Source organism: Dromiciops gliroides, chromosome X, assembly GCF_019393635.1.
Source record: "Dromiciops gliroides isolate mDroGli1 chromosome X, mDroGli1.pri, whole genome shotgun sequence".
Taxonomy (NCBI): domain Eukaryota; kingdom Metazoa; phylum Chordata; class Mammalia; order Microbiotheria; family Microbiotheriidae; genus Dromiciops; species Dromiciops gliroides.
The window spans coordinates 14,165,726-14,188,502 of record NC_057867.1 but is presented as its reverse complement, the minus strand read 5'-3'; the positions used below and the strand labels follow the sequence as shown (position 1 = coordinate 14,188,502).

At 38.2% G+C, this 22,777-nt stretch overlaps 1 protein-coding gene across 4 annotated transcripts in view; it reads left to right on the top strand.

Moving 5' to 3' along the window:
- The window catches only part of DIAPH2 (diaphanous related formin 2), a 908,274-nt gene that overhangs the window by 375,639 nt on the left and 509,858 nt on the right, over window positions 1-22,777 (top strand). For 3 of the 4 annotated variants that reach the window (XM_043974079.1, XM_043974078.1, XM_043974080.1), the window contains one exon: window positions 20,819-20,920. The exons of the other annotated variant lie outside the window; for it this stretch is intronic. In XM_043974079.1, coding sequence (XP_043830014.1) covers window positions 20,819-20,920 — 102 coding nt within the window. The remainder of the gene's footprint in view (window positions 1-20,818; window positions 20,921-22,777) is intronic. 4 annotated transcript variants of the gene reach the window in all.

The window sequence follows — 22,777 nt, the reverse complement described above, 5'->3', positions numbered from 1 at the left end:
CAAATGATTTTTGAGAAATATAGAACTACAAAGATGAGACAATGTTTACTAAGAAGATGTTAATTGCAGCTTAGTAAAGTCAGGAGGAACTATAAAGAACATGGAGCCCTTTTATTTACCATGTTAGTACCTAGGAGCGATGCCTAGATTAGACAAGACACGGCCCCTCCCTCACCAGCACACAACCTCCATGGTAGAAATAATATGCAAGTAACTGCCAAATACAGTGCTGTAGAGTGGAAAGATAAAGAAATGAGTTCTCTCTCTGTGGGCTTGGGGGGTCTTGGGGAGGGGAGGGTCTTGGAAGACTTCATGGACACGGGATGGCATTTTGCATGGTCCATAAGTGGAAATATGGGGAGCAGGAAGTTTTGGGATGTTCTGGAATTAGGGAACTGATGTAAGTCATGCAGGCATAGCCAGCATCTGGCCTTCTGGCAGGGGAATGTGTAAACTATTTAATACTAATAATTGTACACCTAGAAAGGTGTAATTGGTCACTTTGATTAGAACTATTGAAATCATATCAATGTTTCTTCTGTTATTCCTCTACTTTTTGACGTATTATTTCTTTCCTGTGCTTTTAGTTTGATACATACAGCATGGGGGGCTGGGAGCAGGGCTTGAGGATAAGGAGGGTTAATCCATTTCTTCTACTTTTATTCTACTTATGGGATGTCATTCCTCTTGCTGTTACAACCCCCATTTCATAATACACTTGCATTGAATTCCCAGTACTTGTATACACACTGTTGAAACTTAGCAGGTTCATTCAAGTGGAAGAAACAGTGAGATAGACTTGCAAATCCCTGGTAATGTTGTGGCTTAGAAAGTGCCCTTTGTCCTTTGACTTGGATTAATAGGACTATGAAGTGTAAGTACAGGAACCATTGTCTCATTGATGGTTGGAGATTGGGGAGCAACCTTTTATATATGTGCGGGAAAAGTAATTTGGATTTCTTATGCTAAATTGTTAGCTACAGACTTTGGAAACTAGTCTTAAATATTAGCTGGTGGCATTTTCTGTAAGAGGGCAATAAAGATTGTGCTATCTTCTCCTTCCCACTCAACTATTACAGTATGTACATTGTCCTGATCTATCAAGCCAGAACCCTTTGTCTAAAAGGCCATGAGAAAACATGGCTCAGTGGGTAGAGAGCTAGCCTAGTGGTCAGGAAGCATTTATCAAATCACAAACTCACAGTGTCCCCAGTATTCTTTCTCAGACTATAAACTAAAGAGCTTTCTCCTCCCGGGGCTGACGTGTCCTAGACAGAAAGTTCCCTCTCCAGAGAGTTCCCTAAACTGAGGAAATCACCTTTTGTTGTTGGGTTGTTTTTCAGTCCTGTCTGATTGTAACCCTTTTGGGGGGTTTTCTTGGCAAAGATACTGGAGTCGTTTTCCATTGTCTTCTCCAGCTCATTTTACAGATGAGGAAACTGAGCCAAACAGGGTTAAGTGACTTGCCTAGGGTCACACAGCTAGTAAGTGGTTGAGGCCAGCTTTGAACTCTGGAAGATGAGTCTTCCTCCAGGCCTAGTACTCTATGCACTATGGCACCACTTAGCTGCCCTGATGAAATCACAGATCCAGGATAAAAAATAAAATTATGCATAGTACAATTACGAGAGCATCTTTTCTCTAGTTTGTGCACAGAGATGTTTTTGTAAGGATCCATCATAATACTGTTTCCTTTTAAAGACAATAGGAAGGGGCAGCTAGGTGGCGTAGTGGATAGAGCATCGGCCCTGGAGTCAGGAGGACCTGAGTTCAAATTCGACCTCAGACACTTAACACTTACTAGCTGTATGACCCTGAGCAAGTCACTTAACCCCAATTGCCTCACCAAAAAAAAAAATTAGGAAAAAGAGCTGAATATAAACTCCATTCAAGTCAGATTTCATCACTTCTCTCTCTCTCTCTCTCAACGTTATTGGAGAGAAGTGAAACTATTTAAAAAACTTTTGACTTCAGAAATTTTGAAGATAACATTTAAAAAGTTATGAAGGGGGGCAGCTAGGTGGCACAGTGGATAAAGCACTGGCCCTAGATTCAGGAGTACCTGAGTTCAAATCTGGCCTCAGACACTTGACACTTACTAGCTGTGTGACCCTGGGCAAGTCACTTAACCCCTATTGCCCCACAAAAAAAAAGTTATGAAGCTATAGGTTTTAATGTTTTATTTTCAGTAAAAATTATATGAACTGCTGAAAGCTAAACTTTTAGAACATTTGATATTGGCATAAGGAAAAAAATAATTTAATATAATTTTTTTTACAAATCTGGTTATTGTGTTTTCTACCATTGAATACACTTGGAATAAACTACCAATTGTAGAGGAAAACTAGTAGCTCTTAAATTGCAAATATCCCCCATCAAGTATTGTGTAAAGTATAGCATATCATTGTTTGTGAGTTGTGAAGACTGTTCCTTGGTTTGGGTTGGTACATCGATTACTTGTCTTTGCAGTTTCCTAGTTCTACTGTTGGTGAACAGTTCACTTTTTATTTGTTTGATTGCTTATTGTTAAGACCAAACTCAGGCCTTGGTAAGAAGTTTAGTGTTGCTATCTTTGTCAGATAAGTTTTCCTATTGGATCTGAGATCCTTGTAGGATTCTAAGTCTTTCTAGTGAGAATTCTACAGTTTCTCTCCTCATTCAACTTCCTGTCTAATAGGGAAGAGAAATCCTGAGCACCATCAGTCTAAGATAGTCAAACATGGGGCAGCAAGGTGGCGCAGTGGATAAAGCACTGGCCCTGTATTCAGGAGTACCTGAGTTCAAATCCGGCCTCAAACACTTAACATTTACTAGCTGTGTGACCTTGGGCAAGTCACTTAACCCTAATTGCCTCACCAATAAAATAAAATAAAATAGTCAAACATGTTTCAATTACACTCACTACAAATGGCATGGGATAAGGGTAGTGGATGGTTCAAGAAAGTTGGGAGAAGAGTTGAATTTGAAGTTGGGTTCTGTTAAATTTGCACAGGAAAATATCAGGCTGACATTCCCAGTAGCTAGTTTGGTCCTCTTCAAAGTCAAGGTCAAGGTATATTTGCAGAACAGTGAATAAGGCATTTGGGATAGAGTGAAGTGTTTGTAAAGATGAATAGTTTGAGGAAAGGTTGACTGGGGTGAAATTATTAAGAGCATCGAATGTACTGGTAAGAAACTTAGACTTCATCTTGGGAGAAGTAGAAAATTCTAAAGATGTACAGCATCATTATTCCCACCCCACATACGCACACAATAACCTTAGAGGTGGCATTTGTGTTGAATCTTAGAAGAAACCAAGGATTTTAAGAGGTTGATGTTAGGAGGGAGAGCATTCCAGACATTGGGTAGAGCCAGAGCATAAGCATAGATTTGGGAAATGAAGCATTGTGTATGAGCAACAGCAAGGGACTTGGAGCTTCTGGATTGTTGAGTACATGGAGGGGAGTAATAAGTAAAAGATGAGAAGGGGATCAATCATCAGTGCCAAGTGCTGCAGACATGTCAGGAAGGATGAAGATTTGAGAAAGGACCGATTTTTTACAAAGGTGTCCTTGCCCCCATTAGTTGTTTTTACTGAAAACTAGGCTCCATGATTAGATTGTTTCCAGATCTTGCTTACCTTGTCTTTTCCAGTGATTAACCTATTTTTAACTAATACCAAATACTGTTAATGATTATTGCTTTCTGGGGTTTTTGTTGTTGTTGTTGTTGTTGTTGTTGTTGTTGTTGTTGCTGCTGCTGCTGTGGGGCAATGAGGGTTAAGTGACTTGCCCAGAGTCACACAGCTAGTGTCTGTGTCAAGTGTCTGAGGTCGGATTTGAACTCGGGTCCTCCCGAATCCAGGACCAGTGCTTTATCTACTGTTCTATCTAACTGCTCCCATTTGTTTGTTTTCGTTTTTGCTTCTTTTTGTGTGTGCTGATTATTGCTTTCTAAAATAGTTTGATATCTTCAAGTACTGTTCACCCTTTATTCCTACTTTTAAGAAAATATTTCTCTTGAGATCATAGGCCTTTCGTAAATTCAGAGAAATTCTATAATTATTTTATCTCATTTTATAAAGTAATCCTTTGGTAATTTGATTTGTGTAACACAAGATGAACAAAATAATTTACAAAGTGTCATCATTTTTATCATTCTGAAATAGTCCAACTATGAACAATGAACATCTGTCCAATTATTTAAGCTATCTTTTATTTCTGTATAGAGTGTCTTGTATACACACACACACACAAACACACACACACACATATATAAAGAGAGAGAGAATGAGAATGTGAATGTCTTGGTAGTTTATCTGACAGATATTTAATGTATTTTAAATCATTATGAATGGAATGTCTTCTTTCTTGTCAAGTATTTTTTAATAAATGGAATGACTGATTATTTTGTGGGTTTATTTTATATTCTGGTACTTGTCAGAAGTTATTCATTGTTTTTGGACAAAGAAAATTAATTATACCTAGGATAAGAAGGAAACCCATCAAATGGGGGAAAAATCTTTGTATCAAATTTCTATGAAAAGAGTTTGATTTCAAGGATATATTAACAATTAGCATGTACAAGGTATCTCAAGTTTTAAGCTTTCGTAGCTTAATTATGTTATTTAGACTCCATTTAAAATTATTTTTTCAAATGCTAATTTTTATTATAATTTTTGTTTTATGGTCAACAAAAGATTGTTCAATGTTTGTTTTTCTATATATGTTTGGTTAAATAAAAACTTAATAAAACACTAAACATTGCTAAAGAATGTGTCAAATAACAAGTCATAAAAACAATAGTTAATTTTCCCAAAGAAAATAACTACAGTGAGCCAACATACTAGAAAATTTGGAATGCAGCCAAAGCAGTAGTCTCTTTTGGGAGAAAGTTTATATCTCTAAACACATTCATCAACAAAACAGAGAAAGCACAGACCTATGAATTGGGCATACAACTAAAAAGCCAAATATACATTAAAATAACAATAAAGTATTCCATAATCTGATTAAAAAAGAAAGAGAACCAATTCTTATATCATAATGAAAAAGAATTCCCAGTAAATGAAAATGTAAATGAAATCAGAAACTATTTTGTCCAACTAAATTTCAATGAAACTGATAATTTAAATGAAATGAGTGAATATTTTTAAAAATGTAAAAAGTCCAGATGAACAGAACAATAAATGGAGCATTTAAATAAACAAATCTCTGTCATAAATGAGCTGCCAAAAGAAGAAAAATCCCAGGACCACCTGGATTTTCAAATGAATTTTATTAAATATTCAATGAGCAATTGATTCTAGAATTGCAAAAATAGGAACATAAGAAATCTTACCAAATTCCTTCTATAACATAAATATAATCTTAATATACAAACCGGTTAGAATCAATATAGAGAAAGTTGTTATTTGTCCTTCATTCTCATAGAGGACCATGACATTGGGGTGATGTCATGACTTGCACTGAGTTGGATTTGTGTGGCAGGGTTGGGCCAGGTCACTAACTTCACTCTCTCCTCCAGAACCATCTGGGTCCAGTGGCAAGATGTGTGTGTGTGTGTGTGTGTGTGTGTGTGTGTGTGTGTGTGTGTGTGTGTGTGTGTATCAGGACAACTGGAGATGGCCCTGAATGTTTAAGCCAATTGGGGTTAAGTGACTTGCCCAAAGTCACACAGTCAAAATTCAGTACTCATTTTTCTTGAAAAAATAGCAGAGTAATATATGGATATGTTAAACAGTATCTTTCTAAAAAGCTAGCATTATTTGTAATAGGGATAAATTAGAGGCCTTTATAATAAGAGTAGGAGTAAAGCAAAGATCTCCTTTATAACCAATGTTACATAGAAATACTAGCTCTAGCAATCACATAACTAAAATAAATTGGGGAAATTAGCATAGGAAAAGAAGAAACAAAATGATAATGTTTTTTTTTAAATGACATTGTAGTTTACTTACAGAACCTTAGAGGGTTAGGTAAATGTTAAGCCATTTCTTTTTTTTTAAATAAGTTTATTTATTTAGAATTTTCCCCAAGTTACAAATTTTCACATCGATTTTTTAAAAACTTTGTGTTTGGAATTCTCTTCCTCCCTCCCTCCCCACCCCTCCTTAAGAACTCAAGCAATTCAATGTAAGTAATATATGTACAGTCATGCAAAACGTTTCCACATTAGAAGTAACAAAAAATTATACTTCAATTTGTATTCAGATACCATCAGTTCTTTCTCTGTAGATGGACTGCATTTTCATAAGTCCTTCTGATAGGATCCTGTTCATCATTTCTTACAGCACAATAGTGTTCCATTCTAATCTCATTCCACAATTTTTTCAGCCATTCCCCAATTGATAGGCTTCACCCAATTTCTAATTCAAAAAAATTTTTTGGGGGGAGGATGATCCCAACTTTATTTTTAATTTTTTTCTTTTTTCTTTTTTTAATTTTCCACATTTGTTTTTATAAGATTTCTAGTTTCAAATTTTTCTCCATCGCTCCCCTCCCTCCCCCCTCCCCAAGACAGCAAGTAATCTGATATAGGTTATATATGTACAATCACATTAAACATATTTCTGCATTAGTCATGTAATGAGAGAAAAATCAGAGCAAAAAGGAAAAACCTCAAAAAAGAAAAAAAACAACAACAACAAAAACAAAAGAAATAGTGTGGTTCGATCTGCATCCAGATTCAACAGTTCTTTTTTTCTGGATTTGGAGAGCGTTTTCCATCATGAATCCTTTGGAACTATCTTGGACCATTGTATTGCTGAGAAGAATCAAGTCTATCACAGTTGATCAACACACAATGTTGTTGATACTGTGTACAATGTTCTCCTGGTTCTGCTCATCTCACTCATCATCAGTCCATGCAAGTCCTCCCAGGTTTCTCTGAAATCTGCCTGCTCATTGTTTCTTACAGCACAATAGTATTGCATTACATTGATATACCACAACTTGTTCAGCCATTCCCCAATTGATGGGCATCCCCTCAATTTCCAACTCCTTGCCACCACAAAGAGAGCTGCTATGAATATTTTTGTACATGTAAGTCTTTTCCCCTTTTTATGATCTCTTTGGGGAAAAGTCCTAATAGTGGTATTGCTGGGTCAAAGGGTATGCAAAGCTTTGTAGTCCTTTGAGCATAGTTCCAAACTGCTCTCCAGAATGGTTGGATCAGTTCACAGCTCCACCAACAATGCATTAGTGTTCCAATTTTTCCACAGCTTCTCCAACATTTATTATTTTCCTTTTTTGTCATTTTAGCCAATCTGATAGGTGGTACCTCAGAGTTATTTTAATTTGCATATCTCTAATCAATAGTGATTTAGAGCATTTTTCATATGGCAATAGATAGCTTTGATTTTTTCATCAGCAAACTGCCTGTTCATATCCTTTGACCATTTCTCAATTGGGGAATGACTTGGATTCTTATACATTTGATTTAGTTCTCGATATATTTTAGAAATAAGACCTTTATCAGAAGTACTGGCTATAAAAATTGTTTCCCAGTCGAATTCAAATTTTTAAAAAATTTCTTTTAGGGTACCAAGCTAGTAGTGGGATTGCTAGGTCAAAGTATATGCATGGTTTTGTAGTCCATTGACCATAGTTCCAAATTGCTCTACAGAATGTTTGAATCAGTTTACAGTTTTACCAAAAATGTATTAATGTCTCATTTTCCCCATTTCCCCCAAAACATTTGTCATTTTCCTCTGCTGTCCTATTATCCAATCCAGTAGGTGTGAGCTAGTACCCAGAATTGTTTTGACCTGAATCTCTCCAATCAATAGTGAGTTAGGGGATTTTTTTTTCATATGGGTATAGGTGGCTTTGATAATTAAGACATTTCTGAAAAATTGCAGAAAATAAAATAAAGGGGACGGGAATAAGCATTTATGTAGCATCTACTATGTGGCAGGTACTATGGTAAACACCTTACAAATATTATCTCATTTGATCCTGTGTTTTTTTTAACTAATTAAATTGCTATTGACAACAGTTTTTGGCGGTGAGCATATTATTAATTTATTAATATAATACAAGTAAATGATTCACCATGCCTCTTCCTAACTGGCTGCGTGGTAGAGAAAGCGGGGGTGGGGGGAAGCTAGGTGGCACAGTGGATAGAGCACTGGCCCTGGATTCAGGAGGAACTGAGTTCAAGTCTGGCCTCAGACACTTGATACTTACTAGCTGTGTGACCTTGGGCAAGTCACTTCACCCTCATTGCCCCGCAAAGAGAGAGAGAGAGAGAGAGAGAGAGAGAGAGAGAGAGAGAGAGAGAGAGAGAGAGAGAGAGAGAGAAAGCAGGGAGAGAGCTTCAGCATTCCAGTTAGTGTGAGCAGGAGAAAAGCCCCAAAAGACTCATCCTGTCTCCCAGAGAGACAGCACATGGTTTCAAGGAGACCCAAGAGAGTTCAGAAGACCTACAAGACCTGATAGCCAAGAAAGCTCCTGATGTCTCTGGAGGGTTTTTATCCTCTTTGATTGAGGCAGGTCACATACATTGATCAAAGCTAATTGGTTAGCATCATTCCATTCCATTGGTTGACATGATCTGAAGGTAGTCCACATTAAAATGAACGTACAGATGACATCAGGGAAAAGTATGCAAAAGACCCTCACTCAAGTTGCTTAAAGCAAAGTCTGTTATCAGTCCTTCACTGAACCAGAGAAAGGAATCCATCTCCATTTCTTTTGTTCCCTTGGGTTTGTCCCAGATCAAGGAGAACTGGACTTTCTGGAGGGGGGAGGACTGAAAAACTCATCTCTGGGTAAGAAATCCATTATTAAGAATTATTTTCTCACAATCCTCACAGCAACCCTGAGAGGTAGGTGCTATTATTATCCCCATTTTATAGTTGAGAAAACTGAAACAAACAGAAGTTAGGTGACCTTCCCTTGGTCACAGAGCTAGTAAATGTCTGTGGTCAGAATTTAACTTGGGGCCTTTCTGACTTCAGGTCCAGTGCTCTTCTACACTACCAAGTTGTCTCAAAATCCACGTAAATCATTTCTCTATATTGCCAAGAAAACTCAACAGAGATAAGAAAAATTCCTTTTTAAAATTACTACAGAATGTATTAAATACTTGGTAGTCTACCTACAAAGACACACCCAGGAACTACATGATTATGATGAGAAAACATTCTATAGAAATACAGATCTAATTGGAGAAGTATTACTTGCTCATAGGTAGTCTGAGCCAATGTGATGGAAATAACTAAAAGTTATTTTACTTATTAACTTCTATACCACTCAAAATACCAAATGACTACTACATAGAGCTAAAAATAAAAATAATAAAATTAATCTTGAAAGAACAAAAGTTCATGAATTCATAAAATCACCAAAAAAAAAGGCAGAAAGAAAGAGGGCCAATTGGTACCAAATATGCAACTTCCCTAGTCATCTAGGCTTGAAACATACCTTGATTCTGGCCTCCCATTCACTCCACATGTCCAATTTGTTGCCAGATCTTTATATCTGTGTCATTCTTTTTTGTTTGTTTGTTTTTGTTTTTGTTTTGCAGGGCAGTGAGGGTTAAGTGACTTGCCCAGGGTCACACAGCTAGTAAGTGTCAAGTGTCTGAGGCCGGATTGAACTCAGGTCCTCCTGAATCCAAGGCCAGTGCTCTATCCACTGTGCCACCTAGCTGCTTCATATCTGTGTCATTCTTAAATACGTTATATGCTGTCTTCTTGCCACTCTCACAGCTATGAGCCTATTTTTAAATTTAAAAAAATTTTCACTTAATAATATTTTATTTTCCCCAATTATACATAGATAGTTTTCAACATTTATTTTTGTAAGATTTTGAGTTCCAATTTTTTCTCCCTCCCTCTTTTTCCTCCCCCCTCCCCAAGACAGTAAGCAATCTGATTTGGGTTATACATGTACAATCATGTCAAATATATTTCCACATTAGTCATGTTGTGAAAGAAGCAGAACAAAAAGGAAAAACCACGAGAAATAAAAAACAAACCAAAAACAACAACAAAAAAGTGAAAATAGTTTGCTTCCATCTGTATTCAGACTCCATAGTTCTTTATCTGGAGGTGGAGAGCATTTTCTAGCATGCATTTTTTGGAATTCTCTTGGATCATTGTATTGCTGAGAAAAGCCTAGTCTATCATAGTTGATCATTACACAATGTGGCTATTACTGTGCATAACGTTCTCATTCTGCTCACTTCATTCAGCATCAGTTCATGTAAGTCTTTCCAGGTTTTTCTGGAATCTGCCTTCATGAGCCTATTTTTGACCCTTAGCACCTCTTGTTTGTACTGGTGCAATAGGAATCTAGTTGCTCTCTTTGTCTCCCTCTAATCCATCCTCCACTCACTAGCCAATAGGCTTTTTAGAAGCCCAGTGTCTGACTATGTCTGCCTCCTGTTCTGCAAGCTCTGGCAGCAGCTTATTATCTCCAGGATCAAATATTAAGAACTTTGTTTGTTATTTAAAGGCCCTCATAACCTTTCCTTGTTCGACTTTTCCACTTCTACTTTATTCCTCTCCACACACTCTTTCATCTTCAAATAGAACATTCCCTCTCTTGTCCCTTGCCTTTACATTGGCTTTCCTGCATGCCAGGAATATTCTATCCCTCATGAGCATCTCTTTGTTTCTAAGGCTCAGCTCTTTCCCCACCTTTTACAGACCTTTTCTGCTGCCTTCCCCCCACTCTCCTAGCTGTTAGTTCCTGCCCTTGTTAAATTTCCTTCCATCCATTTTGTATCTTGCTTCTTTGCTCCTAGGCATTTATATGTTGCCTCTCCTATTAAAGAGTAGGATCTTTGAGAGCAGGAAATGATTTTGCCTTTCTTTTATCCCCATTGCTTATCACATAGTAAGTACTTACTAAGTGCTTGTTGAAAGACTGATTGATAGCAGGGCCTTATGGTGAGTCCCTAAGGTACAAATTCCAAACTGGATCCTGCTTTCTAATAATTGCTCCCCACCCCACCCCATATCACCAAGTGTACTTCTGATCCTTCCCTACACAGACCTGACATTGCAGTTAGTCCATAATTCTTTTTGTTTGTTTGTTTTTTGCTTCCCCTCTACCTTTTCCTTTTTGTTTTTGCCAAAAATTCTCTCCCATTGCCATTAGCGCTCACGTTTTAAAAATGTGACTATAATTGTAAAATGCTTAGCAAAGTGCTTTACACATAGTAAGAATTATATGAATGTTAGCTATTATTATTATTATTATTGTTAGGAAAAAATCATTTATTGAATGACATGCTAGATTGAAGATGGAGAGACAAGTATGAAATAACAAATGTGCATGTTGGATAATAAGCGATTTATTTTTATAGTGTTCAGCAAACATTGAGAATCTATCCTGCTTTTTTGCTATCTCATTGTTTTACACTTAATATTAGTTGGATCTCCTGGATGAATGTATGTTAGAATAAATATATACATATATTTCTAGTTTAGAAAACAATCCATTTTTAAGAAATGGAGCAAGGACTATTATTGATATTATGTCTCTTTGAAACCTGATGCCTCAGGTTAGATACACTGTTGTTGTGCTATCATTATATAGAGTTGGAATACTGCTTCTAGCAAATTATTTCAAATAAAACTAACTTTAAGATTTGATATATAATGTTTTCTCTCTTTTTTCAGCTAGTTAGTTCTCTTTGAATTCATTCATTGTTTTTGTAAATTTTAATTGAGCATCTATGAATAATGAAGCCAACCATTTCACTCTGAAATCATCTCTTTGCTTCAAACTTGACCAATTACCTTAAGAGGTACAGATAATTTTGAGAAGGATTAGAGGAAAGCCACAAAAATTTTGATTGGTCACTTTTTTTTAGCTTGTAGTGGTAGATTTTCAAATATGCCTTCATGGTGGCAGAAAGGCTAGTGTTTGACTTAGATTCTTAGGGAGTGGCTAGCGACTTTTTACACCTAGTGCCCACGGTCACCTAGCTATTACATGTCTGAGGCAGAAGGACTACATGCTGTCTACCACTACTACATTGTCTTACTTTTATATTGTGAAGCTTAAAAATCTAATGTGTGTCCTTACCCCCCCCAGTTTTGAGGGGGCAAAGTAGCCAAGATTTACTGATAAATTCAGCAAGAGTTTAGGCTTTTAAGCATTTATTAAAGAGCAAAGATAACACATGGAGTACAGCAAAAAAATCCTATCTCCTTTTCTCTGTCTCTGTCTCTGTCTGTCTCTCTGTCTCTCTCTCTTCCTCCCCCCCCCCCCCCCGCCACCTCTGCCTTTCCCTCTCCCTCTCCCTCTGCCAACATGAAGGCATATAGATGGCTGGGTGATGGCTCATGGGAGGAGCACAGGAGGGAGAGTAATGTTAAGGCAGCTTTTTTCCTTCGATCCACTAAGCCTTAATGCTTAACAAATGCATATTGGTTGATTGACTTAATCTTTCTGGGTCTCAGTTTTCACATCTGTAAAATGAGGTAGTTGAAATAGATGAGTTTTGAGGCTTGAGGTCCCTTCCATTTCTGAATCTCTGGTTGATTTTCCTTGTATTATGTTGTGTAGTCTTGGACCAGAGGCAGCTTTCCATTGTTAGCATGATAGCAGCCTAGTGAGGCTGTATAAGTAAGTAGGGTACTGCTGAGCATCTCAGAATGTGACCATATTTTCCATCCAGTGCTCCCAGAGGATACTTTCTTTATACTTCTAGATTTCCCATTTGAAGTGATTTGATTATGAATATAGTTACCACTGGCTCTTGGAAAGAAGGAGTTCTTGTCTAGTGAAAGAGGAGGTTTTCCCAATTGCCTCACTTTTCCCTTACTGAAGTGGGTCTATTGTGACAGCTCACCGTGTTTTTACTCTTGTTGGCCTCCAAGCCCAAAGATAAGTTAGGATCCTGTCAAATTGGGTTTCCCATCCCCACCCTCTTCCTTTTTAAAGAAGTACAAGAAAGTGTGGAGCATCATATGACTGTTCACTTCTGTTAATGCCATGTGAACCCCCTATGATGGGGATGAAGGCATTTGGTTTTCTACTTGAGATGGAAACGGAAATTTCTTAATCAATGAGCTAATGAAACAGAATCTATTTGAACAAGAAAGAAGATGTACTGGCAGTGCCCTTTGTCCCATTCCTTGCTAGGATTCCCCAAATGCAAATACTAACACACATGGGCCAAGTGCTTTCAGGTAATCAGAAGAGTGTGACCATTGTTTGGAAGGATTTTGAATTTCAACAACTTGACGATTTGCCATTTTCTTTAAGCACAAATTGGGACAGAAACAAAATAAAAGATGGTTGGCACCAAATGTGTATTTTTTGATAAATATCTTTTGGCTTAATTATAAATCATAGAAATTAATTTGGAAATGATAAATTCCTCTTGCAAATAAGATCATGACATTTGAGGGAGTTGTTTTACATGCATAATGTATTCAATTACTTTTCTTTTTTAATTACAGGAGTTGTAAACCTGTATTAATATAGAATGCAGAATTAGAAAGCTTTGAGGAATTTAATTGAACTTAAATTAGAAAATGCTTAAGTCCCATGTGTTTTTGTCTGGACTAGAAAATGGTTTGAACCTAAGAGACTCTAGAGAATGGGCAGGACTTAGTGGCTCATTGGATGTGAGGGACAAAAGAGGTGGAGAAATAAAAAAAATCAACAAAGTTACACAATACTAATAACTTACTTTAAAAAAAAATTGTGGGGCAATGAGGGTTAAGTGACTTGCTCAAGGTCACACAGCTAGTGTCAAGTGTCTGAGGCTGGATTTGAACTCAGGCCCTCTTGAATCCAAGGCCAGTGCTTTATCCACTGTGCCACCTAGCTGCCCCCAATTATTTACTTTTTATAGTACTTTAAAGCATGCAAAGCTCTTTCCTTATATCACTCTTGTGAAGTTGTGAAGTAAATAATAGTAACACTATTATTCCCATTTTATAGATGAGAAACTTGAGGCTCTCATTGAGTCTACATAATTTGCCCATGGTACCACAAGTAGTAACTGTTGGACTCAGGATTTGAATTCAGGTCTTTCCTAACTCTGCATCCAGTTCTGTTTCCATTCTACCAAGCTTTAATGGGGAAAGTGGTTGTACCATTGACAATGGGAAATTAAGAAAAGGAACAAATTTGAAGAAAATGCATGCATTATTTTGGGGGCTCATTTTTTGTTACTTAATAATATTTCCCCCAATTATAGGTAGAGAGAGTTTTCAACATTCATTTTTATAAGAACTTGAGTTCCAAATTTTTTTCCTCCCTCTCCTCCCCCCTCCCTAAGACAGTAAGGTTCATGTTAAACAAATATCCACATTATTCATGTTCTGAAAGAAGAATAAGAACAAAAGGGAAAAAATAATAAGAAAGGAAAACAAACAAACAAAAAACAAACAAAAAAAGTGAAAATAGTCTACTTCAATCTGCATTTGGACCCCATAGTTATTTCTCTGGATGTGGAGAGCATTTTCCATCATGAGTCTTGGAATTGGCTTGGATCGTTGTGTTGCTAAGTCCATCACAGTTGATCATTGCACAGTTTTAGGCTTCTTGTTTTAAAGAGTATGTATGGTGGAGCATGGAGGTGGAAAATTCCCTGCAAGCAGCTGGTGATATTGGAATTGGTCTGGGTCAAGGATAGAGAGATGTTAATGGGAGAAGAGTGAAGGAGCTTCCCCCTGGGGGTATAACTTCCCCAGGTATCATATGTTACTCTCATAATGACACAGTGTTAGGCAGAGGAATCAGTGAATGTGGGGCAGTTAATTCCGGAGGCACTAAGCTGAAGAGCAGTATGCTGAGGAGTAGCTGGTTAGAATGGCAGGGGACTCAGTGCATTGATATTGAGAGAGTACAAGAACAGAAGCAGAGAAGGCCAGATTAGACTCAGGGTCTGCATGGAGAGAGGGAAGGTAAGAACAAGGTGACAGGTGGAGGATGAATCCCTAGAGCTGAGTGAGCTGCTCTGCTCTTGGGGCCACTGACTAATGACATACAGGCAGGTTTGCAGCATTATGCCAGGATCTGGTTAGATTCCTTCACGTTATATAGAGAGACCTTTAGTTGGGCCAGAATTATGCAAGGTATGGCACTAAAAAAGAAGATTGCCTTTAACAGTCTTTTTTTTTAAATTTTGAACACTGGGTCTCCATATCTTTCTCAAGTCAGAGGAACACAGCAGCCTGATTCTCCTCTGATGAGCACAGAAGCTTTGAGCTTTTCTCTTTTCTGACCTGAATCACTCCTGTGCTCCTTAGCTTAGTGTCTGCCTGCTCCTGTGGGCCTGCCACATTGGTGCTGGTCTTAGTGTACACATCCACTCCTCTTTGGCCTTAGTCTACCTCCCCAGTCCTGAGTTCAAGTGATCCACTGGCCTTATTGTCTCCCAGCATCAGGGATTACAGGTGACTCTATCAGTGCCCGCTTATCTGTAAACAAAGTTGTTCTCTTCAGTACCATAAGGGATTTCATTAAGTGGAGGTTCTTCCTCCACCAGCACACATTGTAACCCTGAGCCTTAGGAGTTTCGGCAACCAAAAATTTTCATAACCCAGTGGCTGATGTTTGGAGAATGAATCTGTCTAAAGTTAGAATGTTTCTTAGGCAATAGACCTCGTCCATTGATGGCCAGTATTTTCTGGCCAGTTGTATCTTCTCTGTGACATTTCATCATAGACAGTTGTTCAGAGGGCTGGGAGATTAAGTGCCTTGCTTAGGGTCACAGAGTTAGTATGTGGGACTCTAGCCCAACTCTTTCTGGCTTTTAGGTCAGCACCTAATCTTCTTCTCATCCTTAAAGGTAAACTTTTTTTTTGCGGGGCAATGGGGGTTATAGTGACTTGCCCAGGGTCACACAGCTAGTAAGTGTCAAGTGTCTGAGTCTGAATTTGAACTCAGGTCCTCCTGAATCCAGGGCTGGTGTTTTATCCACTGTGCCACCTAGCTGCTCCCTAAAGGTAAACTTTTTAAACCAGATGTTCAGTGTTGTTGCACTATTACAGCAAACCTTTTAATTAGCTGCTTAGATCAAGTGTTAGCTCCATGGACCAGCCTTCTGTGTTATTATTTAGCGGTACTATTCTAGCTAAGGGCTTTTTTAAATGATAAGGATTACTGGTAATACTTATGAAGCCTGCAGAAGATTTGGGGAGGCTTGCACCCTCAAATATACTAGCTACTTTCCTGCCCATGCTCTTGTCTTCATGTTGCCTTGCCTTCATGAATTGACCTTTTGCTTCTCAAAATGTTACTCGTCCTTCAAAGTCTAGCTTAAGTGTTACTTCTGCTGTGATACCTTTTCTGATCCCTCCCAGCTAGAGCTATCTCCTTCCTTTCTGCTCTTGAAGCACGTTTCACCTTTTCTCCATCTATACTATTTCACTTAGATATCTCCTCAGCTCCCATGGTTTCACTTATCAGCTCTATACAGATGACTTTCACTCCTAACTTGTTTATCCTTAACCTCTCTGCTGGCCTCCAGTCTCACATCTCCAAGTGTCTCTTAAACATCTTGAACTTGATGTCCCATAAACATCTTAAATTCAACATGTTCCAAACTGAACTGATTATCTTTCCCCCTACCCCTAAAGCCTCCCCACTTTAAAACTTTCATATTATTGTGCAGGCTTTCTCCACCTTTTAGTCAACCAGGCTTAGAACCTACTTGTTATCCCCAATACTTCACTCTCTCTCTCACCTCCCATATCCAGTCAACAGTCAAGTTGTGTCATTTCCAGCTTTTCTCATATACTTCCCCTTCTCTGATACTATTACCACCCATCTCTAGGTCTTCATCACTTCATGCCTGGATTATTACAGTAATACTGGTTGTTTTCCTGCCTCATCTCTCATCTCTCCAATCCACCCTACACTCAGCTGTGAAGTTAATCTTCCTAAAATGCAGGCCTGACCATCTCATTCTCCATTGGCCCCTTGTTGTGTTAAGGATCAAATATAACATCCTTTATTTGACTTTCAAAGCCTTTTATAACGTGGCTTCTTCTACCTAACTACCTTCTAAGTACTCTGGGATCCAGTTAACACTGGCCTCTTTGCTGTTCTCCTGGCTGGTCCACACTTGACCTGACATTCCATCTCCCCAAACTGAGCACTTTGCTGGCTGTTCTCAGTGTCTGCTTTCTTTTGTTTGCCTCCTGGCCTCCCTGGCTTGCTTCAAGTTTCACCTAAAGCCTCCCCTTCTGCAAGCAGCCTTTTCCAGTCCTCCTTAAGCTTAGGGCCTCAGTTCTTAGCACAGTGCATGGCACGTGGGTAATAAATTCTTTGTCTATGTTTTTCTCCGTCATAGTGCCTGAAAAAGTTGCTTACTCCTATTATCCATTCACTCAATATTTGTCGAATTGGGCCGAAGAGACTTCATCATAAAGAACCCTGAATATGTTCTTCTCATACAGGAATGACTTAATGAGATGATATGAGACAAGAAGGAAAGGGCATCAGGGTTCAGTACCTGCACTAAACTAACCTTTAAGTGGGCAATTAACATTTAAAGAAAATAAAGTTTGGAAGTATCTGTGAAGTAATTGCAGAAATAGGAAAAGCAGTTCAAGGTCCCTATTTTGTTGGGAGGAATTCTTTTTCTTCACACTGACAGTCATTGGAAAATGGGGGTTGTGATCTCTAAAAGACAAAGAGAAAAATCTATTCAAATGGTGACAATTTCCTTGTTGGAAGGATTAGGGGTAGGGGAGTCTTTGTTTATTTTGGGTTTTCAACTTCTGCTCATTGATATTTTTCAGGCTGAAACCTGTAGCCTTTTAAACCATCAACCCTAAACTGGTTTTCCATTTGCTGAACATTAAGTAATGCCATTTCAAGGCAAAAAGAGGTCCAGGTGGGGTGCATTCACCTCAAGGACTGTGGATCCTTTCTGTTGTCTTAGAGAGGATGTCAGCAGTGGTGGCCTCAGGCAGACTGCTGAAGTCCAGCTTTCCATCAAAAGTAGAGCAGTCCTAAAGACATACCTGTTCAATGACAAGACTCCCAGCTCCTTTTGCTTTCCAAGTAGGTGTTTGCTTTTATATTAGCATGTCTCAGAATTGCCATCAATTATAGATGAGTATAAAAATGTGTAAATCGTGTCAGGAGGCAGTTTGGTGGTGAAGTGGATAGAGCATGGGCTCTGGAACCAGGAAAACCTGAGTTCAGTTCCAGCATCAAACATGTACTAGCTGTACATCCTTGGCAAGTCACTTAACCCGTGTTTGCTTCTGTTTCCTCTTTTGTAAAATTAGGATGGTAATAGCACTTATGTCTCAGGATTGTTGTGAAGATCAAATGAGATAATACTTGTAAAGTGCTTAGCACTGTCGCTGGCCCATAGTAGGTGCTATTCACACATACACGTACACACACATACAGAGAATATATAATACATATATGTGCAGATATAGTCTAGCTGTTATTGTTGTTATTATTATGGATTGGCCAATTGGTCACTAGCAGTGTGAAATTTGAGGGGCAGCTGAATGATTGACCGCCAGCTTACACTTCCAGCCTTTATTAGAAACTTTAATCTGCCACAAATTCAAGGGAAGTCATTTCGTCCAGAGACTTGTTTGTACACTGACCTTACTGGGCACTGATAATTGTGCAGTATTTGTTTAGTAAGACAAAGAGGCACCTTGAATGAGGAGAGAGCCAAGCTCCTTGAACAAAGGAAGAACTTGTCTAAGGCTTGCTGTGGCCCTTCAGGATGGAGCTTTCCAAAGGACTAGCAGGGTACTGGTCCATGGAGTACCAAGCTCATTGGGGGGGGGGGCTTTATCTACTCCATAATCTTTGTTTTAGTAGTTAAAACTTATCATTGAGATAGAGAGTTTGATATATGCATAATTGGTTTTTTCTCTAATTTTAATAACATTATCCCTAATCTTTCTAATTTAGTTTTCACTGTAGTGAAAATCACTCAAGTTATCAAAATCAGTCTTTGTTTTCCTTAATGGAATACTTCACAAAATCCCATTAACAACAAGCAAACAAAAAATGAATAATTTTCATGCATCAACAAATATTTTGATTTTGAAAAGATAAAATGAGCCTTTTTCATATTTCTTTTCCCCATTCTGTGGACAAACAGAAATAAATCGTTGATATTCACTCATCTTTTTATGAACACATAACTGAATCTACCCTCTACTTTACATTAAAAATGTTGTGTGTTTGAATGATGCACATTTTTTCCATTCCCCAGATAATTTTACAGTTATATATGTGTCCATATATTTTCTAAGGCCAGCAGTATCTTTAGCCCCAAGGGAAATCAAAATGTAGGGGGAGGGGAAAGAATGGCGAGAAAAAGAAACTAAAGCATGTGATATAGAAAGCTCTGGGCCATCCTTACCTTGGACGTTATTTGGTAGAGTCAGGGGCTTGCCCCTCTCCTAAAGCTTTGTGTCAGTGTCTGTCTTATATTGTAATATCGTGCTCCTAACCTATTGAAATTCTATAGAGTTTCTTCACATGTTGGTTGAAGGCCAACATGACAACAATTAGGTCTGTCCCAAAGTCTAGGATTAGCTGGAGCTGTTCAAATGAATTAATCAATTTTTATTCTCCCAGGCACCAAACATGAGTATGCAGCAGATGTTATCATTTTTGCTTAATTCCCCATTAAACATAGGGATGCATTGTGTGCATAAATAGTGCCATTTTTGATAATGGGGAATTTTCATTTAGACCAAGTACAGTTTATTAGATTTAGACTGGCCAGAATTTTTTACACCATTTTGTAAAGTATTGGTAGTTCTTGAAGTATGAATTTGCATGAGGCTGTGAGCCAATTCTCTTTCTCTCTTTTTAAATACATCTGTACACATACAAAGAAACATGCTTGTATATGCCTGCTTTGGCTAGCAAAAATTTTCCTATTAAAAATGAAGGCGGAGGGGCAACTAGGTAACAAAGTGGATAAACACCGGCCCTGGATTCAGGAGTACCTAAGTTCAAATCTGGCCTCAGACACTTGACACTTACTAGCTGTATGACCCTGGGCAAGTCACTTAACCCCCAATGCCCCGCAAAAAAAAAAAACCCAAAAAACAAAACAAAAATGAAGGTGGAAATATTTGACTACATACTAAAGGCTCAGAAACTCATTTAATTTTGGAATACCATTTATACCTTTATAGTATAAATGAATATGATGGGCATGACACAAGCCCAGTGACTTTATTGTTGAATTGGAGTCCAGCTACCTCAGGCATTAGTTGATTCTGAAATTCCAATAACTTAAAATATGGCAGTTTCAGAATAAATCATACCATAAACAAATGCAGCATTTTACGGATAAACTGTGCTGGACATTTGGCCACTGAGCTCATACTGTCAACTTGGTCAAACTTTTCTTTTGGCTGGAAAGGAAAGATCAGAGAGAAAGAGATTGATGTGTGATCCCTATGCCTACAGGGCATTTCTGGTTACTCAGATGTTAAGGGACGTGCACATTATCCGAGAGTTGAGCCTTAACAACTGACCCTTGTCGTGACCATCTTGAATGGGAACATATTGTGGTGCCAGTGCTGTACCTGAAGCCAAGAAGAGCAGCATTTGTACCCTCTACTGATGAGTGACCATGCCATGGGCAAGACCTCCATTTTCTCATCAGTTAAATGGGAATAATAACTCCTGTAGTGCCTGCCTCAGGAGCTTGTTAAACTCAGATTGGCAGTGTGGGGCCCTTTTGGTTTACTGCCCCTTCCATTGGGGAAGAGTACCCACACTTTCGTTATGCTAGCAAAGAGCCACAATGAGAACTTTGTCTTAGAGCTCCTCTACTGAAATACTTGTTATTGCACATAGACATTAAGACCTATCTAACAATGTGTTTTTGAATACTTATTACTTCCTTTCAGAACCTGGTAAAGAATCTTCCTGAGCAGAAGGAACTTAGTGCCTTAGCCCAACTGAAGAATGAGTATGATGACCTCTGTGAACCTGAACAATTTGGAGTTGTGGTATGTAGTGGAGGGCCCCACACAGTCAGCTCAGACTTCTCTTTTGCTACAGACACTGATGAGAAAGGCCTTCCACTTGTCGATTGAGTTTTGTAATTACTCTTGCTGTTATTGTTCAATTGTTTCAGTGTTATCTGATTCTTTGTGATCCAATTTGGGGGTTTTCTTGGCAGAGATACTGGAGTGGTTTGCCATTTCCTTTTCCAACTAATTGACACCGCTAGTCAGATTTGAACTCAGGAAGAAGAATGTTCCTGACTATAGGCCCAACAGTCCATCCACTGTGCCACCAAGCTGCTCAATTACTCTTATCATATACTTTTCTATCACACTGTCAACACATATATATATTTTTTAAATAACGTATTTGCCCCAGTTACATGTAAAAACAATTTTTAAAAACTTTTGAGTTCCAAATTCTCTTCTTCCCTCCCTTTCTCCCCTCCTTCCTCATTGAGAAGGCAATTTGATATAGATTATGCATGTGCAGTCATGCAATGCATATTTCCATATTAGTCACATGAAACTAAACACAGGCCAAAAAACCCCAAGAAAAATAAAGTTTTTTCTTTTTAAAGTATGTTTCAATCTTTATTCAGATTCCATAAGTTCTTTCTTGGGAGCTGGAGAACATTTTTATCAAAGGCCTTCAGAATTGTCTTGGATCATTGGATGGCTGAGAAGAACTACATCATTCATAGTTGATCATTGTACAACACATATACTTTTTCTTCCTTTTTTTTTTTTTTTTTTTTGGTGAGGCAATTGGGGTTAAGTGATTTGCCCAGGGTCACACAGCTAGTAAGTGTCAAGTGTCTGAGGCCGAATTTGAACTCAGGTCCTCCTGACTCCAGGGCCAGTGCTCTATCCACTGTGCCACCTAGCTGCTCCATAACACATACACTTTTAAATTATTATTTATCCAATTTGGAAACAAGCAAGAAACTGAATCACTTACATTAAACTTCCTCAGGGCACCTGATGAGACTTGTTCCATGTCATGACTTTTGCAGTTTATCACTGAACTAAGCAGTTGGCATCTTTTATGCTGTTCTCGCACTCAAATTATTGTAGGTTGATCCATTTTCTCAAAATAGGGTCCTCTCACTTAGAATTTTATATTTCCAAATCCAGTTTTAGATTAAAATTTGGTAATAAATGTTGGAGAAACTGTGGAAAAATTGGACCACTAATGCATTATTGGTGGAGTTGTGAACTGATCCAGGCATTCTGGGGAGCAGTTTGGACCTGTGGCCAAAGGGCTATAAAACTGTGCATACCCTTTGACCCAGCAATACCACTATTAGGTCTATATCCCAAAGAGATCATAAAAAAGGGAAATGGACCCACATGTACAAAAACATTTATAGCTGCTCTTTTTGTGGTGGCAGAGAATTGGAAATTGAGGGATTGAACGTAATGGAATTCTACTGTGCTGTAAGAAATGATAAGCAGATGAATTTCAGAAAAACCTGGAAAGACTTATATTAATTGATGCTGAGTGAAGTGGGGGGAAGCGGGAGAACATTGTACAGAGTATAAACGACATTTTGATCAACAAAACAGAGGATCAACTGTGATAGAATTAACTTTTCTCAGTAATGCAATGATCCAGGATAATTTCAGGGGACTCATAATGGAAAATGCTTTCCAAATCCAGAAAAAAGAACTGTGGAATCTGAATGCAGATTGAACCATAATGTTTCTATTTTTTTGTGTTTTTGGTTTCTTTTTTGAGGTTTTTCCCTTTTGTTCTGATTCTTCTTTCACAACATGACTAATGCAGAAATATATTTAATGTGATTGTACATATACAGCCTATATCATATTGCTTTCTGATTTGGGAAGGGAGGGAGG